The sequence below is a fragment of the Eleutherodactylus coqui genome, chromosome 8 (assembly GCF_035609145.1).
Source record: "Eleutherodactylus coqui strain aEleCoq1 chromosome 8, aEleCoq1.hap1, whole genome shotgun sequence".
In the NCBI taxonomy this organism is placed as follows: domain Eukaryota; kingdom Metazoa; phylum Chordata; class Amphibia; order Anura; family Eleutherodactylidae; genus Eleutherodactylus; species Eleutherodactylus coqui.
The window spans coordinates 1,658,293-1,678,127 of record NC_089844.1 but is presented as its reverse complement, the minus strand read 5'-3'; the positions used below and the strand labels follow the sequence as shown (position 1 = coordinate 1,678,127).

The window sequence follows — 19,835 nt, the reverse complement described above, 5'->3', positions numbered from 1 at the left end:
CCAGAGCTCAGCCGTGTCGGAATCTCTCCTTACAAGAAGTTCGCCCTTTTGGCATTTAGGAACCCAGGACATGCCAAGAATGTGTGGGTGTGGGAGCGCAAGAAACGCATGTTCCTATTCAGAAACTGCAAGTTATGCACCGCCTGATGATAACTACAAGTGTGAGAGTTTCATCCAAGAGAGAGAGAGATCTAACAGATAACTATGACTGTGGATATATGTGCCTTGGGAAACCCAAACTGCATGAGTGTAAGGTAAAAGGAGAGGAATGTAAGCCTACTACTAATAATCTACGACTGTTTAAGTTATTAAGTACAAGTTGATCCTTTGTTATATGAAAAAAAGAAGTTGTAGCAAAAAGAAAAAGGCCGCATGTTCCCAGGTCTTGTTGGAAAAAGTACTTTCCGTGAGTGGACTACTCTTTATTCAAAGTGAGTAATCCACCGCTGATTCAGGAATGTTGACAAAACAGGTTACTAAACATGATCTCCTCTGGTTAGTAACGAGGTCGGGTTCTTAGCCATCCTTTTGTGGAGACAGTAGAGCCCCATGACAGGTTGCTATTGGATACCCCGCTGTCTCCTTGGCTGGGGACCTGCTCCTCAGATGCCGCACTGCTAACGTATTTTTTGATGCAAAATTGAAATTAGCAGAATTCTGCATTGAAATCTACAGTTAGCTGTACAGAATTATGAGACGGCATATTCTGCAATGCTGTGTTCCCTATTAAGGATGAGCGAGCATACTCGCTAAAGTACTACTCGTCCGAGTAATGTGCTTTAGACGAGTATCTCACTGCTCGTCCATAAAGATTCGGGGGCCGCCGCGGGGAGCTGCCGGGGAGAGCGGGGAGGAACGGAGGGAGATCTCTCTCTCCCTCTCTCCCGCCCGCACTCCCCTGCTCCCCGCTGCGACTCACCTGTCAGCCGCGGCGCTCCCCGATTCTTCAGGGACGAGCAGAGAGATACTCGTCTAAAGCACATTACTCGAGCTAGTAGTGCTTTAGCGAGTATACTCGCTCATCCCTATTCCCTATACATTAACATTGAGCAGAGCTATCAGCATCCAATGAGACATTAATGAAACCCAAGTTGTGTGCAGAGAATTACGTTGTGGTCATGCGGTTGGGCAATTTACTATCATACCTCCAACAACAGTCAGTGGTCATGTGTACCTCAGTGGTAATTTCTATTTGTATAGCGCCAACTTATTCCGCAGCACTTTTAAAGAAATGAGACCCAAATGACAGATGGTTCTGTTGCTGGATCATCTGATAGAAAGACATGGAAAGGGCAGGAAAAGAAGATGCTGCTCAGGTGTAATAGTCCAAGATAATCTGGTTGGTGATTGTGGTATATAGTTATATAGTCATCATGGTAAATGAGTTTTTTTTCTAATGCAGAAAGTAACCAGCTGAGGCTGGTAGATGGTCCCAGCCGATGTGCGGGCAGAGTGGAGATTTATCATGATGGAAGTTGGGGGACAATCTGTGATGACTTCTGGAATAAAGCAGATGCAGATGTGGTCTGTAAGCAGCTGGGCTGTGGTTATAGTGTCAGAGCTACAACTGGAGGCTATCATGGAAGAGGAACTGGGGAGATCTGGTTGGATGATGTACAATGTGCAGGGAATGAAACATACATCTGGGACTGTCCAGCAAACCAGTATGGTAAACATAACTGTGATCATGAAGAAGATGCTGGTGCAATATGCTCAGGTAAGAGACTCACATGCTCTTATATATCTGTCATAAGCTAAATTAAAATATGTATACTTATTTATATTGTGCTCTATATATATATACATATACTGATATACCCGGCTTCGCCCGAGTTAATTTGGTACTGGTGTTTATCTGGTGTTCACACGGAAAATCTCATGAAGTCGTGGTTACTTTAGAGATACCGAGGAAAAACATATGTTCACCATTTTGCATGGTTCTTTGCGTTAAGCAGGAAACACCACGTGGAGGTAACCATGCGACATTTCCTTTACATAAAATAACATCAGGAAGTGAGAGAATTAGATTACGTACATAAAATTTGGACGCTAATTCTTTTGCGCTTAGAATTGAATAATCGAGTTGGGACCCATTAGCTTTTCCTATTTATGACACAATCAATTCTTGTGCCAAATTTCAAGTTTCTATGACATCAGGAAGTGAGAGAATTAGATTCCGTACTTAAAATTTGGATGCTAGTTCTTTTGCGCTAGAATTGAATAATAATCCTTTACTTTTCCTATTTTGGACATAATCTATGCCTGTGCCCAATTTTATGTTTCCACGACATCGGGAAGTTGGAGAACCAGTGGCGAGCCAGTCAGTGAGTGAGTCAGTGAGGGCTTTCGTCATATATATATATATATATATATATATATATATATATATATATATATATATATATAATGTGTGTAGTTATATAGGCATACTTTAAAGCTATTAGGGAACTTTGTTTGAAGCCCCACAAACCACTTGCACACACACAGCTTTTTACTGCTATTAGCGTGGCGTCTCAAGCACTGTACTAACCGCGGTACAACACTCCGTTTGGTTTTAATGGGGTTACTCAAATCTGCACCCGAACACGGTGTAACTAAAGCCACAATTTTCGAGAGCTGTCTGTTCTATTTTCGTGTGTTTTTAATGCACCTCCTCACCAATTACAATGATGGGGTGCATTAAAAAGTGCTGTCAAACACTGTACCATGCGTTCAAAAATGCTGCTCGGAATTCTGGTAAAAATGCCACAATTTCAAGATACAGAGAGATAGATAAATAGATACAAGATAAATAGAAAGATATGACAAAATACTATATATATAAAAAGCTGAAAGCCCTCACTGACTGACTGACTGACTGACTGACTCGCCAAAAGTTCTCCAACTTCCCAATGTCGTAGAAACATGAAATTTGGTGCAAGCATAGATTATCTCCAAAATAGGAAAAGAAATTGGGTCCCAACTCGATTATTCAATTCTAGCGCAAAAGAATTGGCGTCAAAATTTAACATACATAATCTAAACACTCACTTCCCAATGTCATAGAAACGGGAAATTTGGCACGAGCATTGATTATGTCATAAATAGTAAAAGCTAATGGGTCCCAACTCGATTATTCAATTCTAGTGCAAAAGAATTGGCGTCAAAATTTAACGTACGGAATGTAATTTTTTCACTTTCCGGTGTCATAGAAACGGGAAATTTGGCACGAGCATTGATTATGTCATAAATAGGGAAAGCTAATGGGTCCCAACTCGATTATTCAATTCTATGCGCAAAAGAATTAGCGTCCAAATTTTACGTGCGGAATGTAATTTTCTCACTTTCCGGTGTCATAGAAACGGGAAATTTGGCAGGAGCATTGAATATGTCATAAATAGGAAAAGCTAATGGGTCCCAACTCCATTATTCAATTCCATGCGCAAAAGAATTAGCGTCCAAATTTTACGTGCGGAATGTAATTTCTTCACTTTCCGGTGTCATAGAAACGGGAAATTTGGCACGAACATTGATTATGTCATAAATAGGAAAAGCTAATGGGTCCCAACTCCATTATTTAATTTTATGCGCAAAAGAATTAGCGTCCAAATTTTACGTACATAATCTAAATCTCTCACTTCCCAATGTCATAGAAACATGAAATTTGGCACAAGCATTGATTGTGTCATAAATATGAAAAGTTAATGGGTCCCAACTCGATTATTCAATTCTAAGCGCAAAAGAATTAGTGTCCAAATTTTATGTATGTAATCTAATTCTCTCACTTCCTGATGTCATTTTATATAAAGGAAACGTCGCATGGTTGCCTCCACGTGGTGTTTTCTGGGTAACGCAGAGAACTATGCAAAATGGTGAACATATCTTTTTCCTCAGTATCTCTAAAGTAACCATGACTTCATAAGATTTTCCGTGTGAACACCAGATAAACACCAGTACCAAATTAACTCGGGCGAAGCCGGGTATATCAGCTAGTATATATATATATATATATATATATATATATATATATATACACATACATACACACTATATGGCCCAGTTGTCAGTGTAGAAGTCTCCAACTGTATACAAATTATGTACAGCTGATGTATCATAATGAAGATTACTAATTAGTTTCCTGATACAATGTGAGGTTATATGGATAAGGGATGCGGTCTGGGGTAAAGTAGGACTTATCATTTCTGGCCAGTATGTTCAGAATATATTCACCATATATAGAAATTGGTACCTATATTTAAAGGATCAGTCACAATATAGCTAAAGATAACAAATGTGTGATAAAGAAGCTTATATGCAACTTATTAATATATACTGTATTTGTTATCTGCTATTTTCTGTATTTGAAAACCAACATCCCCTTGTTGAGAAAGCCTCAGCCCAGACTACACTCTGCTCTCAGCCATAAGATTGCTCCAAATGTAGGGGTATGTGACAACATGTCATGTAGCCTCCTCCATTGAAGCACACTGCATCTGCTTTCTCAACTTGTACAGTTTCTGGCCATTGGGAAGCTAGCACAGTGAGTTCCAATGGAGGAGACCCTGAAACAGCTGTATGTAAATAGATGGCTTAGCATACGTCCCTAGTCACAGTGCAAGCCCTTTTAAAAGGTCATATATTGACTCATAGAGGTGGAGGATTATTACCTCAGTCATTTGAATGGAGGAGGCTGAATGACTGTTCTCATCACATGACCCTCCATCTGCAGCCATGGAAGGGACCAGTGTGCGGATGAGACCAAATAAGCAGTAAGACTAAAGATCTCTGCCGTAGAATGTTGTAAAAAGGATCTAGCTGTTTGTATAGACAATATTACATCTGGGATTTCCATTTCTGCTTTGCAGCTGTAACCTCTGTGCCACTTAGGGCCCTTTTAAACAGAACGATAGTGTTAAAAAAATAAAAATCGTTGAATTGTTAGAATTGACATGATAATCATTGAGTCTGAACACGGCCAGCGATTGAATTAGGAACATCATTTTTTTTTGCTTTTTATACAGGCATATAAATCCTTGTTGTCTCGTTCCCTAAAGGTTCGCTTTAAAGATCGATCATTCAGTTGTTCCCATTCACAGGGAATTGAACTACTGAACAATCCTGTTAAAGGTTGTTTTTTTTTTTTTAAATCTGCGTCTTTAAACTGACCGCCCGACTAGCTGCGCAAACTGTGTCATGGTTTGCTCAATTGAACACTTCTCGCTCCAGACCCTTAGAGTCTTGCTTGTCCTAGCCTTGCTCAGCTGTGTGTTTCCTGAATCCATTGATTAGTTTATGATTGCACTTATTCCATGGCTAATCACAGTAATTGCTGGACTATTTAGACCCCAGCTTTGTACTTCCAGTACCTGATTATTGTGGCTTATCAGTGTCCAGTTGTCCTGAGCTTCACTAATACTCATCTCCTGCTTTATCGAGCTTTGCATATGTTGACCTCTGATCTCTTGCTCCTGTGTAACAAGCTCTGCAAACATCTGACTACTGCTGACTTCTCCACATTGTTGGACTGCACCTTGTTACATACAACTTCTAGTAACACAACTCTTCAAAGCACTACATATTCTGCATTACTACTGACTAATACAGTGAACTGTGTTGGTAGCCTCTTTTGGTGTATTCGACATCCAAGAACCAGCATCATTACAGGTGGACGGCTTGAGATGGGAACTTGATGCCCTTGTTCGCAGGGCTGGTTTTCAGGATAATAGGGTTGCGCAAGATATATTTGCCCTTTTTAACCCTAGGGCTCAGTCACACTGTAGCAGGGGATTCCTTGGATGTGAAACCCCTGGATGTTGTCACATCCAGGGGCTTCACCTTGTTGTCTATGGTACTGGTGGTAGCAGTGCTGGCCCCAGTGAAAACATAGAGAGTAGATGGCGCTTCCCTGCCACAGCTGTCACAGCTGCGGCAGAGGAGCGTGATGTTATTCCATTGCTTTCAATGGGGCCAGTGCTGCTGCCACCCCATTGACAGCAATAGGATGAAGGCAATCCCTGCAGCAATGATTTTCAGAGTGAAGGGGGCTTGAAATATAAGCTCCACCCCAAAAATAATCCCTGGCTATGGAAAAAAAAAGGAAAGGTTAACTCACCTAGAAGCGCTGTCTGGCTCTTCTCCCCATCCCCAGCAGTCTTCTTCTGTATTCTGGTGGCCAGGGATTGAAAAATTCTCTCCTCCCAAAAGCACTGCCTCTGGTTGGCTGAGCGTTGTGACCAATCAGAGGGAGCGCTGAGCCATTCATTGAATGACAGTTGAGCCAATCAGAGGCAGCGCTCAGCTGTCATTCAATGAATGGCTGAGAGCTGACTCTGATTGGTCACAGTGCTCAGCTAGTTAGAGGCTGCGCTTTCTGGAAGAGGGGATTCTTCAATCTCCGGCCACCAGAATACAGAAGAAGACTGCTGGGGACCAGAAAGAAGCACCGGACAGTGCTTCTAGGTGAGTTTACATTTTTTTTTCTATAGCTCGGAATCGTTTTCGGAGTAGGGCTTATATTTTAAGCCCCATCCCCCCCCCCAAAAAAAAAATCATTGCTGCTGCCGCCGGCCCCATTGACGACAAGGTGAAACCCCTGGATGTCACAGTGTACAGGAGTTTTACATTTTTTCCTGTCTGTCACATGCGATAGACGCAGTCCTATTTTTTACAGGTGCGTTTTTTTTTTGTTCATGTAAAAATCGGACAAGTGACTGCTTTCATTAGAAAGCATTGGTTCAATCAGATACGATTTTTTAGCGCGCCCACACATGTGCTTAAAAATCCCTCATCTGACAGCCCTTATTATGAATAAGCCACTTGCATTCCATAATAATATTCTGATGTTGTGTTGCAGCAAACTGACACCAGACTCTGAAGGTATATATTATATTGCCCACAACAATATAATACAATTCTGGGCAAGATTAGACCATTTGTTCATAACAATATATTCACAGACAAAAAAGTGTTGTTAGTTTTTTTATGTTTGTTATATTGATGAATAATTTAAATCTTACAGGTAAGTGCAGTTTCAATTCTCTTTTTCTGGTCATATATTATAATACTTGTTTATACCAGTACAAAATTATAGAGAGCTTCATTACATTCTGATATCACAGGGAAATCACATATGCAAACTGTCATTGCGCAATAATAAAAAGGGATGGAGATATAAGTATTGGAAATATGTGTGGTAGGAAGCTGTGTGGTAGTTGGAGCAGAGGAGGAGGTTGTCTGTGTAAGATATTATCTGAGGAGCAGGAGGTCTGTGTAATATATTGGTATATGAGGAGGAGGTTGTCTGTGCAATAGATTAGTGTATGATGATGAGGAGGTCGTCAGTGTTAGATAAGACTGTGAAATGAAAACCATCTGCTCAAGTACAATTCCAGCACTTCCCCCACCATATCCCCCAGGGGTAGTAGAGCTGTGTTATCCCCACCAAATTTGTCCCCATGGGATGAGTTATATGTAGAGATGAGCGAGCACCAAAATGCTCGGGTGCTCGTTACTCGGGACGAATTTATCGCGATGCTCGAGGGTTCGTTTCGAGTAACGAACCCCATTGAAGTCAATGGGCGACCCGAGCATTTTTGTATATTGCCGATGCTCGCTAAGGTTTTCATGTGTGAAAATCTAGGCAATTCAAGAAAGTGATGGGAACGACACAGCAACGGATACGGCAGGCGAGGGGCTACATGTTGGGCTGCATCTCAAGTTCACTGGTCCCACTATTACGCCACAATACCGGCAAGAGTGCCCCCCCCCCTCCCAACAACTTTTACTTCTGAAAAGCCCTCATTAGCATGGCATACCTTAGCTAAGCACCACACTACCTCCAACAAAGCACAATCACTGCCTGCATGACACTCCGCTGCCACTTCTCCTGGGTTACATGCTTCCCAACCCCCTTCCTCCCTGCACGACACAGTGTCCACAGCGCACACCAAACTGTCCCTGCGCAGCCTTCAGCTGCCCTCATGCCACACCACCCTCATGTCTATTTATAAGTGCGTCTGCCATGAGGAGGAACTGCAGGCACACACTGCAGAGGGTTGGCACGGCTAGGCAGCGACCCTCTTTAAAAGGGGCGGGGCGATAGCCCACAATGCTGTACAGAAGCAATGAGAAATCCAATCCTGTGCCACCTCCATCAGGAGCTGCACACATGGGCATAGCAATGGGGAACCTATGTGCCACACACTATTCATTCTGTCAAGGTGTCTGTATGCCCCAGTCAGACTGGTAATATGTACCTTAACAGTAACCGCGTTGGTGGTAATGTGGTGGTGACTGCGGACCTAGTAGCACGGTTGTATTTTGTTGGTTTTCGGAATGTGGCCAGGATTAAGTGGGCCGTGGCGGGGGGATGGTGGGGGGGCTCTCTTGTTGTGTCGGTAAAGGTGAAATTCTTGGACTGCCACCAGACGAACCAATGCAAAGGCATTTGCCAAGAATGTTTTCATTGTTGGAGGAGGAGGGGGGTGTTTTTGAGGCACTACGTGTCCTCTCCACGTGTCCGTGGTTATATGCACCTCGCCACCATCATGTCTTTGGGAAGCCTCTGTTTCCACACCCCAGAGACATACCATTAGCAGCGGTATAGGCAGAGCCCAGAATTAGTAACATTTCAGCGGTAGCATTAGGACAGGCCCCACTAACATATCACTAGCAGCATTATAGGGGGAGCACAGTATTAGTTCCATTTCAGTAATAGTAGCACTCAAGACAGGCCCCAGTAACAATTCCGAAGCAGCAGTATAGGAGGAGCATAGTCTAAGTTCCATTTAAGTAATAGTAGCAGCCTACACAGGCCCCAGGAACAATTCCGAAGCAGCAGTTCAGTGGGAGCGCAGTCTTAGTTCCATTTCAGTAGCTGCAGTATAGGCAAGGCCCAAGTTACATTTATGTAGCTAAAGTGTAGGCCAACCCCACACACCTTTCTGTACCATGAGTGCAGGCGAAGAACATAGAAATTGCTATGATTACACTGTAGGTGAGGGCCCAAAAAAATTGGTGTACCAACAGTACTAATGTACCTCAGTAAAAATTGGCCATGCCCAACCAAGATGGCAGGTGAAACCCATTAATCGCTTTGGTTAATGTGGCTTAAGTGGTAACTAGGCCTGGAGGCAGCCCAGTTTAACGAAAAATTGTTTCAAGTTAAAGTTCCAACGCTTTTAAGAGCATTGAAACGTATAAAAAATTTTTATAAAAATTATATGAGTGAGCCTTGTGGCCCTAAGAAAAATTGCCCGTTCAGCGTGATTACGTGAGGTTTCAGGAGGAGGAGCAGGAGGAGGAGGAGGAATATTATACACAGATCGAAGAAGCAGAAATGTCCCCGTTTTGGATGGGGAGAGAGAACGATGCTTCCGTCCGCATGTGCAGCCAATGTATTGCTTAGGTATCGCTGCTGTCCGCTGGTGGAGAAGAGAAGTCTGGGGAAATCCAGGCTTTGTTCATCTTGATGAGTGTTAGCCTGTCGGCACTGTCGGTTGACAGGCGGGTACGCTTATCTGTGATGATTCCCCCAGCCGCACTAAACACCCTCTCCGACAAGACGCTAGCCGCAGGACAAGCAAGCACCTCCAGGGCATACAGCGTGAGTTCAGACCACGTGTCCAGCTTCGACACCCAGTAGTTGTAGGGGGCAGAAGCGTCACGGAGGACGGTCGTGCGATCGGCTACGTACTCCCTCACCATCCTTTTACAGTGTTCCCGCCGACTCAGCCTTGACTGGGGAGCGGTGACACAGTCTTGCTGGGGAGCCATAAAGCTGTCCAGGCCCTTAAAGACTGTTGCACTGCCTGGGCTGTACATGCTGCTCGATCTCCGCACCTCCCTGCTACCTGGCTCTCGGAACTGCGCCTTCTGCCACTAGCGCTGTCGGATGGGAATTTTACCATCAGCTTGTCCGCCAGGGTCCTGTGGTATAGCAACACTCTTGAACCCCTTTCCTCTTCGGGAATGAGAGTGGGCAGGTTCTCCTTATACCGTGGGTCGAGCAGTGTGTACACCCAGTAATCCGTAGTGGCCAGAATGCGTGTAACGCGAGGGTCACGAGAAAGGCATCCTAACATGAAGTCAGCCATGTGTGCCAGGGTACCTGTACGCAACACATGGCTGTCCGCACTAGGAAGATCACTTTCAGGATCCTCCTCCTCCTCCTCCTCAGGCCATACACGCTGAAATGATGACAGGCAAGCAGCATGGGTACCGTCAGCAGTGGGCCAAGCTGTCTCTTCCCCCTCCTCCTCATCCTCCTCATGCTCCTCCTCCTCCTCCTGAACGCGCTGAGATATAGACAGGAGGGTGCTCTGACTATCCAGCGACATACTGTCTTCCCCCGGCTCTGTTTCCGAGCGCAAAGCGGCTGCCTTTATGGTTTGCAGGGAACTTCTCAAGATGCATAGCAGAGGAATGGTGACGCTAATGATTGCAGCATCGCCGCTCACCACCTGGGTAGACTGCTCAAAGTTTCGAAGGACCTGGCAGATGTCTGCCAACCAGGCCCACTCTTCTGAAAAGAATTGAGGAGGCTGACTCCCACTGCGCCGCCCATGTTGGAGTTGGTATTCCACTATAGCTCTACGCTGCTCATAGAGCCTAGCCAACATGTGGAGCGTAGAGTTCCACCGTGTGGGCACGTCGCACAGCAGTCGGTGCACTGGCAGATTAAACCGATGTTGCAGGGTGCGCAGGGTGGCAGCGTCCGTGTGGGACTTGCGGAAATGTGCGCAGAGCCGGCGCACCTTTACGAGCAGGTCTGACAAGCGTGGGTAGCTTTTCAGAAAGCGCTGAACCACCAAATTAAAGACGAGGGCCAGGCATGGCACGTGCGTGAGGCTGCCGAGCTGCAGAGCCGCCACCAGGTTACGGCCGTTGTCACACACGACCATGCCCGGTTGGAGGCTCAGCGGCGCAAGCCAACGGTCGGTCTGCTCTGTCAGACCCTGCAGCAGTTCGTGGGCCGTGTGCCTCCTATCTCCTAAGCTGAGTAGTTTCAGCACGGCCTGCTGACGCTTGCCCACCGCTGTGCTGCCACGCCGCGCGACACCGACTGCTGGCGACGTCCTGCTGCTGCTGACACATCTAGATTGCGAGACAGAGGTTGAGGAGGAGGAGGAGGGTGCTTTAGTGGAGGAAGCATACACCGCCGAACATACCACCACCGAGCTGGGGCCCGCAATTCTGGGGGTGGGTAGGACGTGAGCGGTCCCAGGCTCTGACTCTGTCCCAGCCTCCACTAAATTCACCCAATGTGCCGTCAGGGAGATGTAGTGGCCCTGCCCGCCTGTGCTTGTCCACGTGTCCGTAGTTAAGTGGACCTTGCCACTAACCGCATTGGTGAGGGCGCGTACAAAGTTGCGGGAGACTTGGTCGTGCAGGGCTGGGACGGCACATCGGGAAAAGTAGTGGCGACTGGGAACTGAGTAGCGCGGGGCCGCCACCGCCATCATAGCTTTGAGAAGCCTCCGTTTCCACAACCCTATACAGCAGCATCTCAAGGCTGATAAATTTGGCTATGTGGACGGTTAACGATTGAGCGTGCGGGTGCGTGGCGGCATACTTGCGCTTGCGCTCCAACACTTGCGCTAGCGACCGCTCAAAGAGTGGCGCTAGCGACGTCTGGACGCTGCGCTGAGAGACATTGGTGGATGGGGCCGAGGACAGCGGAGGTGAGGGTGTGGGTGCAGGCCAGGAGACGGTAGTGCCTGTGTCCTGAGAGGGGGGTTGGATCTCAGTGGCAGGTTGGGGCACAGGGGGAGAGGCAGCGGTGTAAACCGGAGGCGGTGAACGGCCTTCGTCCCACCTTGTGGGGTGCTTGGCCATCATATGTCTGCGCATGCTGCTGGTGGTGAGGCTGTTGGTGGTGGCTCCCCGGCTGATCTTGGCGCGACAAAGGTTGCACACCACTGTTCGTCGGTCGTCAGGCGTCTCTGTGAAAAACTGCCAGACCTTAGAGCACCTCGGCCTCTGCAGGGTGGCATGGCGCGAGGGTGCGCTTTGGGAAACAGTTGGTGGATTATTCGGTCTGGCCCTGCTTCCACCCCTGGCCACCGCACTGCCTCTTGCAACCTGCCCTGCTGATGCCCTTGCCTGCCCCTCTGAAGACCTGTCCTGAGTAGGCGTTGCACACCAGGTGGGGTCAGTCACCTCATTGTCCTGCTGCTCTTCCTCCGAATCCTCTGTGCGCTCCTCCCTCGGACTTACTGCCCTTACTACTACCTCACTGCAAGACAACTGTGTCTCATCGTCATCGTCCTCCTCACCCACTGAAAGATCTTGAGACAGTTGCCGGAAGTCCCCAGCCTCATCCCCCGGACCCCGGGAACTTTCCAATGGTTGGGCATCAGTGACGATAAACTCCTCTGGTGGGAGAGGAACCACTGCTACCCAATCTGAGCAGGGGCCCGAGAACAGTTCCTGGGAGTCTTCCCGCTCCTCAGAATGTGTCATTGTAGTGGAGTGAGGAGGCTGGGAGGAAGGAGGAGCAGCAGACAGAGGATTCGGATTTGCAGCACTGGACGGCGCCGAACTCTGGGTGGATGATAGCTTGCTCGAAGCACTTTCTGCCATCCACGACAGGACCTGCTCACACTGCTCATTTTCTAATAAAGGTCTCCCGCGTGGACCCATTAATTGGGCGATGAATGTGGGGACGCCAGAAACGTGCCTCTCTCCTAATCGCGCAGCAGTCGGCTGCGACACACCTGGATCAGGAGCTCGGCCTGTGCCCACACCCTCACTTGGGCCTACGCGTCCTCGGCCGCGTCCACGTCCTCTAGGCCTACCCCTACCCCTCAGCATGCTGTATTACCAGTGATTTCCAAGCTAGGAAAGAAATTGGCGCAAGCCTGCAGCCAAAATAGAATTTTTTCCCTTGTTTTTCAAAGGACAAGCCACACTGCGTGTATTCAATGAATACTACTACGTTTAATAACTGTGTTGTGGCCCTGCAAATGTGTCAGAGAACTGCAGTGATGCAAAGTTATTCGCTACAGCAGATCAGGGATTTCCCATGCAGGAAAAAAATTGGCGCATGCCTGCAGTAAAACGTAGCTGGCTGCGTCTGATTTTTTTTAACGTTCTGCACGCAGCACACACGTACCCAGAGCCCTGAGGACTGTCAGAGGCAGGCAAAATAGAATTTTTTTCCCTTGTTTTTCAAAGGAAAAGCCACACTGCGTGTATTCAATGAATAATGTATGTCTTCTGGCCCTGTCTACACAATTCTATCCCTGTAGTATTAATGCCGGGTGCAATGCTCTGCACAGCCGGTTTTGAGAAAAAAAAAAAATATGCAACACTGCTAACAGCAGCCTGGACAGTACTGCACACGGATAGAAGTGGCCCTAGAAAGGACCGTTGGGGTTCTTGAAGCCTACACTCACTGCTAACACTCTCCCTGCCTAACCACCACTTCTGTCCCTATTGCAGGGCGCAATGCTCTGCAGATCCAATTTTGAAAAAAAAAAAAAAATACAGTGCTAACACAGTACTGCACACTATTAGATGTGGCCCTGAGAAGGACCGTTGGGGTTCTTGAAGCCTACACTAACTCCTAACGCTCTCCCTACAGCAGCTCCAGCACGATAGCACTTTCCCTCAGCTAACTCACAAGGCATCTGTGGCGAGCCGCGGGAGGGGCCGATTTTTATACTCGGGTGACATCAGATCTCCCCAGCCACTCACAGCAGGGGGGTGGTATAGGGCTTGAACGTCACAGGGGGAAGTTGTAATGCCTTCCCTGTCTTTCAATTGGCCAGAAAAGCGCGCTAACGTCTCAGAGAGGAAACTGAAAGTAACCAGAACATCGCGTGGTACTCGTTACGAGTACCGAGCATCCTGAACACGCTAATATTCGCCCGAGTATCAAGCTCGGACGAGTACGTTCGCTCATCTCTAGTTATATGTGTACCAAGTTTGGTTGAAATTTCTCCCTATGTACCACACAGAAATGAGCCCAGCACCCACTCTTATTAAAGCTGTCCAAAAGGAAATCTGTGTTGCCCATAGCAGCCAATCACAGCGCAGCTTTCATTGTAACTCAGCAGTATAACAAGTGAAAGCTGTACTGGAATTGGTTGCTATTGGCAACAAAAATTACAGGGGAAATTGGTGATCTTCTTTATTTTTAATTATGTCAGTATTACACAGACCTCCTGCTCCTCAGAGAGTATTTTACACAGACAACTTCCTCCTCAAATACTAATATTACACAGACCTCCTGCTCCTCAGAGAGTATCTTACACAGACAACTTCCTCCTCAAATACTAATATTACACAGACGACCTCCTCCTCATATAATCTGTGTAATATATTACACAGATTACCTCCTCATATACTAATATATTACACAGATTACCTCCTCCTCATATACCAATATATTACACAGACCTCCTGCTCCTCAGATAATAATATCTTACATGGACAACTTTCTCCTCAAATACTAATATTACACAGACGACCTCCTCCTCATATACTAATATATTACACAGACGACCTCCTCCTCATATACTAATATATTACACATACGACCTCCTCCTCATATACTAATATATTACACAGACGACCTCCTCCTCATATACTAATATATTACACAGACGACCTCCTCCTCATATACTAATATATTACACATACGACCTCCTCCTCATATACTAATATATTACACAGACGACCTCCTCCTCAAATACTAATTTATTACACAGATTACCTCCTCCTCAAATACTAATATATTACACAGATTACCTCCTCCTCATATACTAATATATTACACAGATTACCTCCTCATATACTAATATATTACACAGATTACCTCCTCCTCATATACCAATATATTACACAGACCTCCTGCTCCTCAGATAATAATATCTTACATGGACAACCTCCTCCTCATATACTAATATATTACACAGACGACCTCCTCCTCATATACTAATATATTACACAGATTGCCTCCTCATATACTACCCCGAAAATAAGACGCGTCTTATATTAATTTTTGCTCCCAAATATGCGCTACGTCTTATTTTCAGGGGGTGTCTTATTTCGCTACGGCAAATCCGTCTATGGCCGCTAATCCCTCAATTGGCCAGCTTTGTGGACGAAATTTCTCAGAAATCTCGTCCACATGGGACAGCAAATCTGTCACGGCAAAGCTGGGAGAAGCCGATGTTTTGGTGCGGATTCACTGGCCACAGAAACGGAAAAGCGTGCAGCCAGGTCACTTCAAAACAAGCGGCTGAGTGCTGTGGGTTTTGAAGCAGCGCTTTCCCGGCGGAAATCTCGCTGTTTATCGCTGTGGCCAAACTGCGAGATTTCCGCTGGAAATACGCTCTGTGAGAGCCCAGCCTTAAGAATCACACAGGGTGCCTGACTCACACACTGAGCCATAAAAAAATAAGGGCTGTAAAGTAACGTACCTGTCTGCAGACAGAAGTTCCTTTACCACTTATAAGCAGGGATGGTATTGCAGCTTCTGGCCACCAGGGGGAGCTCATCACAGCAGACATGTACAGCAGGAACAGAACGTACAGTATGGACTTTTCCAGCCAGCAAGGGGAGCTCACAACAGCACACTCATACAGCACAGCAGGGACGGATAACAGCAGACTGTCTGCAGATCTACCTATACATCTGGAGGTAGGAGACAACACGGATGGCAGCAGGGGACAGGCCTCTTGACTTGCCTGCACACTGTACTATGCCTTACTATCGGGGGTGCCTTATATTTGGGACTTCTGCAAAATTCAGGGGGTGCCTTATTTTCAGGGAAACACAGTAATATATTACAAAGATTACCTCCTCGCATACTAATATATTACACAGATTACCTCCTCCTCATATACTAATATATTACACAGATTACCTCCTCCTTATATACTAATATATTACACAGATTACCTCCTTCTCATATACTAATATATTACACAGATTACCTCTTCCTCATATAATAATATATTACACAGACGACCTCCTCCTTATATACTAATATATTACACAGACGACCTCCTCCTCATATACTAATATATTACACAGATTACCTCCTCCTCATATACTAATATACTACACAGACGACCTTCTCCTTATATACTAATATATTACACAGACAACCTCCTCCTTATATACTAATATATTACACAGATGACCTCCTCCTCATATACTAATATATTACACAGATTACCTCCTCCTTATATACTAATATATTAAATCGGTACACACATATATATATATATACACACACACACATATTTAAATTATTTTCGTGTCTAAAAATAAAGTACACAGACAACACCGGGCAATCAGCTACTAATATATAAAGCACAATATTATTTAGATAATCCTTAATCTTAAATAGTTCTGTAAGTTTTGGTTTATCATTCTTTAGGTCACAGAGAATACCGATTAGCTCACGGGCCTCAATCATGTTGCGGCTATTTAGAAGCAAAACATGGTGATACTTGGGGATCTGTTTGCGAGATTGATGCAGAGCTAAGAACAGCCAGTGTCGTCTGTAGAGAGCTCAGATGTGGAGATGCAGTGCCATCATTACTGAACTACACAAGAAGACCAGGACCAATATGGAGAGAGAAAAGCCATTGTGTTGGTAATGAGTCCAGTCTATATGACTGTTTAAGACGTGACGTAGAAGGAAACTGCACCAAGCAAAATCCTCCTGCTATAGAATGTAAAGGTATGTGATACTTATATGTAAGATGCTCATTCATATAACATCATCAATGTTGTGGATTTTATCAATCAACTCCAGGAACAGTGGAGCGTCTGTGCAGGAGTTGCAGTCTATTTTAGCCACTCAGGAAGAAGATCACAAAGAGGAGGAGGAAGATGAGGTGCTTGACCCAACAGGGAGAGTAATCATAGCAGTTCACAGGTGTATCAGGAAGAGGAGACCTTGCGGAGCAGCACCTTGGCAAGATGGGGAGTTGTGTGCAACGGTAAAACAATAGAGCCATGCCTGCACCATCAGCTATGACCAGTTGAAGCAGCCACATCATGCCAACAGCTAAGTCTGCTCACAGGGCTAATACAGTCTAGGTATTCTATCAAACCACAGGTTATGACTGAAGAGATGTCATCTGTATGATCTGTTTATCAGGATTTGAACCGGCGACCACATATCCAATGGGTGAAGATGCTGAATAGCTCACCTGAGTCCTGATACATTGTTCCTCATTGCTTGTCTCCTGTCCCTTAGGGTGGCTTCACACAAGCGTCTATTAGAAACAATGCATTCCCTATGGGGTGTTCACATGTCCATGTTTTACAGGTGCATGCCTGTAGAGATAGGACATGTGTGCACAATAGGGAATGCACGCATTGTCTTCAATAGAGCCGCAGCTGCCAGCGCCTCCATTGAAGACAATGGTCTGCCAGCACCCCTGAATTGTTTTTCAGGGAAGAGCTTTACATATAAGCGCTTCCTTGAAAAACAAAAATTTAAGTGTAAAAAAAAAAAATACTTACCTGTCCACCGCTGCTATGTCCCTGCAGGGATGAAGAACACATCTGTCGCATGCGGCAGATGTTTCCTCCATCCCCCGAGGAGAAAGAATTCCCTGTTGCACCTGCCACATCTGTGACAGATGCAGCAAAGGAATTTTTCTTCCCTGCAGGGAATAAAGAATTCCCTACCACAGCTGTCACAGATGACAGCTGCGGTAGGGGATCCAGCTGCCAGCATCCTGTAATTGTTTTTCAGGGAAAGACTTTAAATATAAGCCCTTCCCTGAAAAACATGAAAAAAGGTGATAAACATAAAAAAAAACGTACTCACCTTTCTTCAGCTGCCGGGGCTCAGGCGCGTCCAGCTGGCTCTTCTCTTGCACTGCTCTGAGGAGTATTCAGCAGGCGGGGATTTTAAATCCCCGCCTACTGAATAGGCTGCTTCTGATTGGCTGAGCACTGTGACGAATAAGAGGCAGCTCTCAGCTATTGAATGACAGCTGAGAGCCGCCTCTGATTGGTCCCTGCGCTCAGCCAATCAGAGGCAGCAGTCATCCATTCATGAATTCAAATCCCCGCCTGCTGAATACTCCTCAGAGCAGTGCAGGAGAAGAGCCAGCTGGATGCGGCTAAGCCATGACAGCTGAAGAAAGGTGAGTATGTTCTTTTTTTTTTTTTTTTTATCACCTTTTTTCATGTTTTTCAGGGAAGGGCTTATATTTAAAGCCCTACCCTGAAAAACAATTACAGGATGCTGGCAGCTGAATCCATTACCGCAGCTGTCATCTGTAACAGCTGTGGTAGGGATTTTTTTATTCCCTGCAGGGATAAAGAATTCCTTTGCTGCATCTGTCAAAGAGGTGGCAGGTGCAGCGGAGAATTCCTTTTCCTCGGGGATGGAGGAAACATCTGCTGCATGCAGCAGATGTGTTCTACATCCCTGCAGGGACACAGCAGCGGCAGACAGGAGGGTATTTTTTTTCAATTTTTTTTTTACACAAAAATTTTTCTTTTTCAGGGGAGAGCTTATATGTAGAGATGAGCGAGCACCAAAATACTCGGATGCTCGTTGCTCGAGTCGAACTTTCCGCGATGCTCGAGAGTTCGTTTTGAGTAACAAACCCCATTGAAGTCAATGGACGACTGGAGCATTTTTGTATAAGACCGGTGCTCCGCTAAGGTTTTCATTTGTGAAAATCTGGAAAACCCAAGAAAGTGATGGAAACGACACAGAAACGGATAGGGCAGGCGAGGGGCAACATGCTGGGCTGCATCTCAGGTTCCCAGGTCCCACTGTTAAGCCACAATAGCGGCAAGAGTCAGCCCCCCCCCCCACCCCCTAACAATTTTTACATTGCACAAACCCTCATTAGCAAGGCACACCTTAGCTAAGCACCACACTACATCCAACCAAGCACAATTGCTGCCTGCGGGACACAGCGCTGCCTCTTCTCCTGGGTTACATACTGCCCAACCCCCCCGCACGACCCAGTGTCCACAGCGCACACAAAAGTGTCCCTGCGCAGCCTTCAGCTGCCCTCATGCCACACGCTGGCTGCATAGCCACACCACCCTCATGTCTATTTATAAGTGCGTCTGCCATGAGGAGGAACCGGAGGCACACACTGCAGAGGGTTGGCAGGGCCAGGTAGCGACCCTCTTAAAAAAAAGGGGCGGGGCGATAGCCCACAATACTGTAGAGAATGAATGAGAAATTGACGTTCGATCTTTATTCCAATCCTGTGCCACCTCTGTCAGGAGCTGCAAACATGGGCATGAGTTACATAGCTATGGAGAATCCATGTGCCCACACAGTATTCATTCTGTCTATGTGTCAGATAGCTCAATCGACACCGCAAGGGGAAAGCCATCTGCACTCTGCCCTCTACCCAAGTCAGTCAGTGTCTTTGTGCCAGACAGGTCACACACCGCGATGGGAACTAAGTGTGCACCAACAGCATAGGTGGGTCCTAAGCAACCCAAGACATGAACAATAAATAAATCAGAGCGGCCAAACATGGCAGACTTGCATCGCGCCGACGACATAGGCCTCGGCCCACACCCACAGCAAACGCGGGCAAGAAGCGGACTTCGATGCTAGTTCATCTGCGACGGGCTCATTAACTTAGTTAGCTTTCCTTTCACCGCTCCAATGACTGGATTAGCAGGAAAAAGCTCCACAGCCCCAACCTGGCGTACTTGCACTTCCCCTGGGACATAGGCCTCAGGCCACACCCTCAGCAAACGCAGGCATGAAGCGGGCTTCGATGCTAGTTCATCTGCGACGGGCTCAGTAAATCCGTTAGCTTTACTTTCGCCGCTCCAATGACTGGATTAGCAGGAAAAAGTTGCACAGCCCCAACCTGGCGCAGTTGCAGTTTCCCCGG

General features: G+C 46.2%; 1 protein-coding gene across 1 annotated transcript in view; it reads left to right on the top strand.

Annotated features, from left to right (window-relative positions):
* LOC136577418 (CD5 antigen-like) overlaps positions 1-19,835 on the top strand; it is a 153,342-nt gene that overhangs the window by 20,641 nt on the left and 112,866 nt on the right. The window contains exons 2-3 of the mRNA XM_066577314.1: positions 1,403-1,717; positions 16,373-16,678. Coding sequence (XP_066433411.1) covers positions 1,403-1,717; positions 16,373-16,678 — 621 coding nt within the window. The remainder of the gene's footprint in view (positions 1-1,402; positions 1,718-16,372; positions 16,679-19,835) is intronic.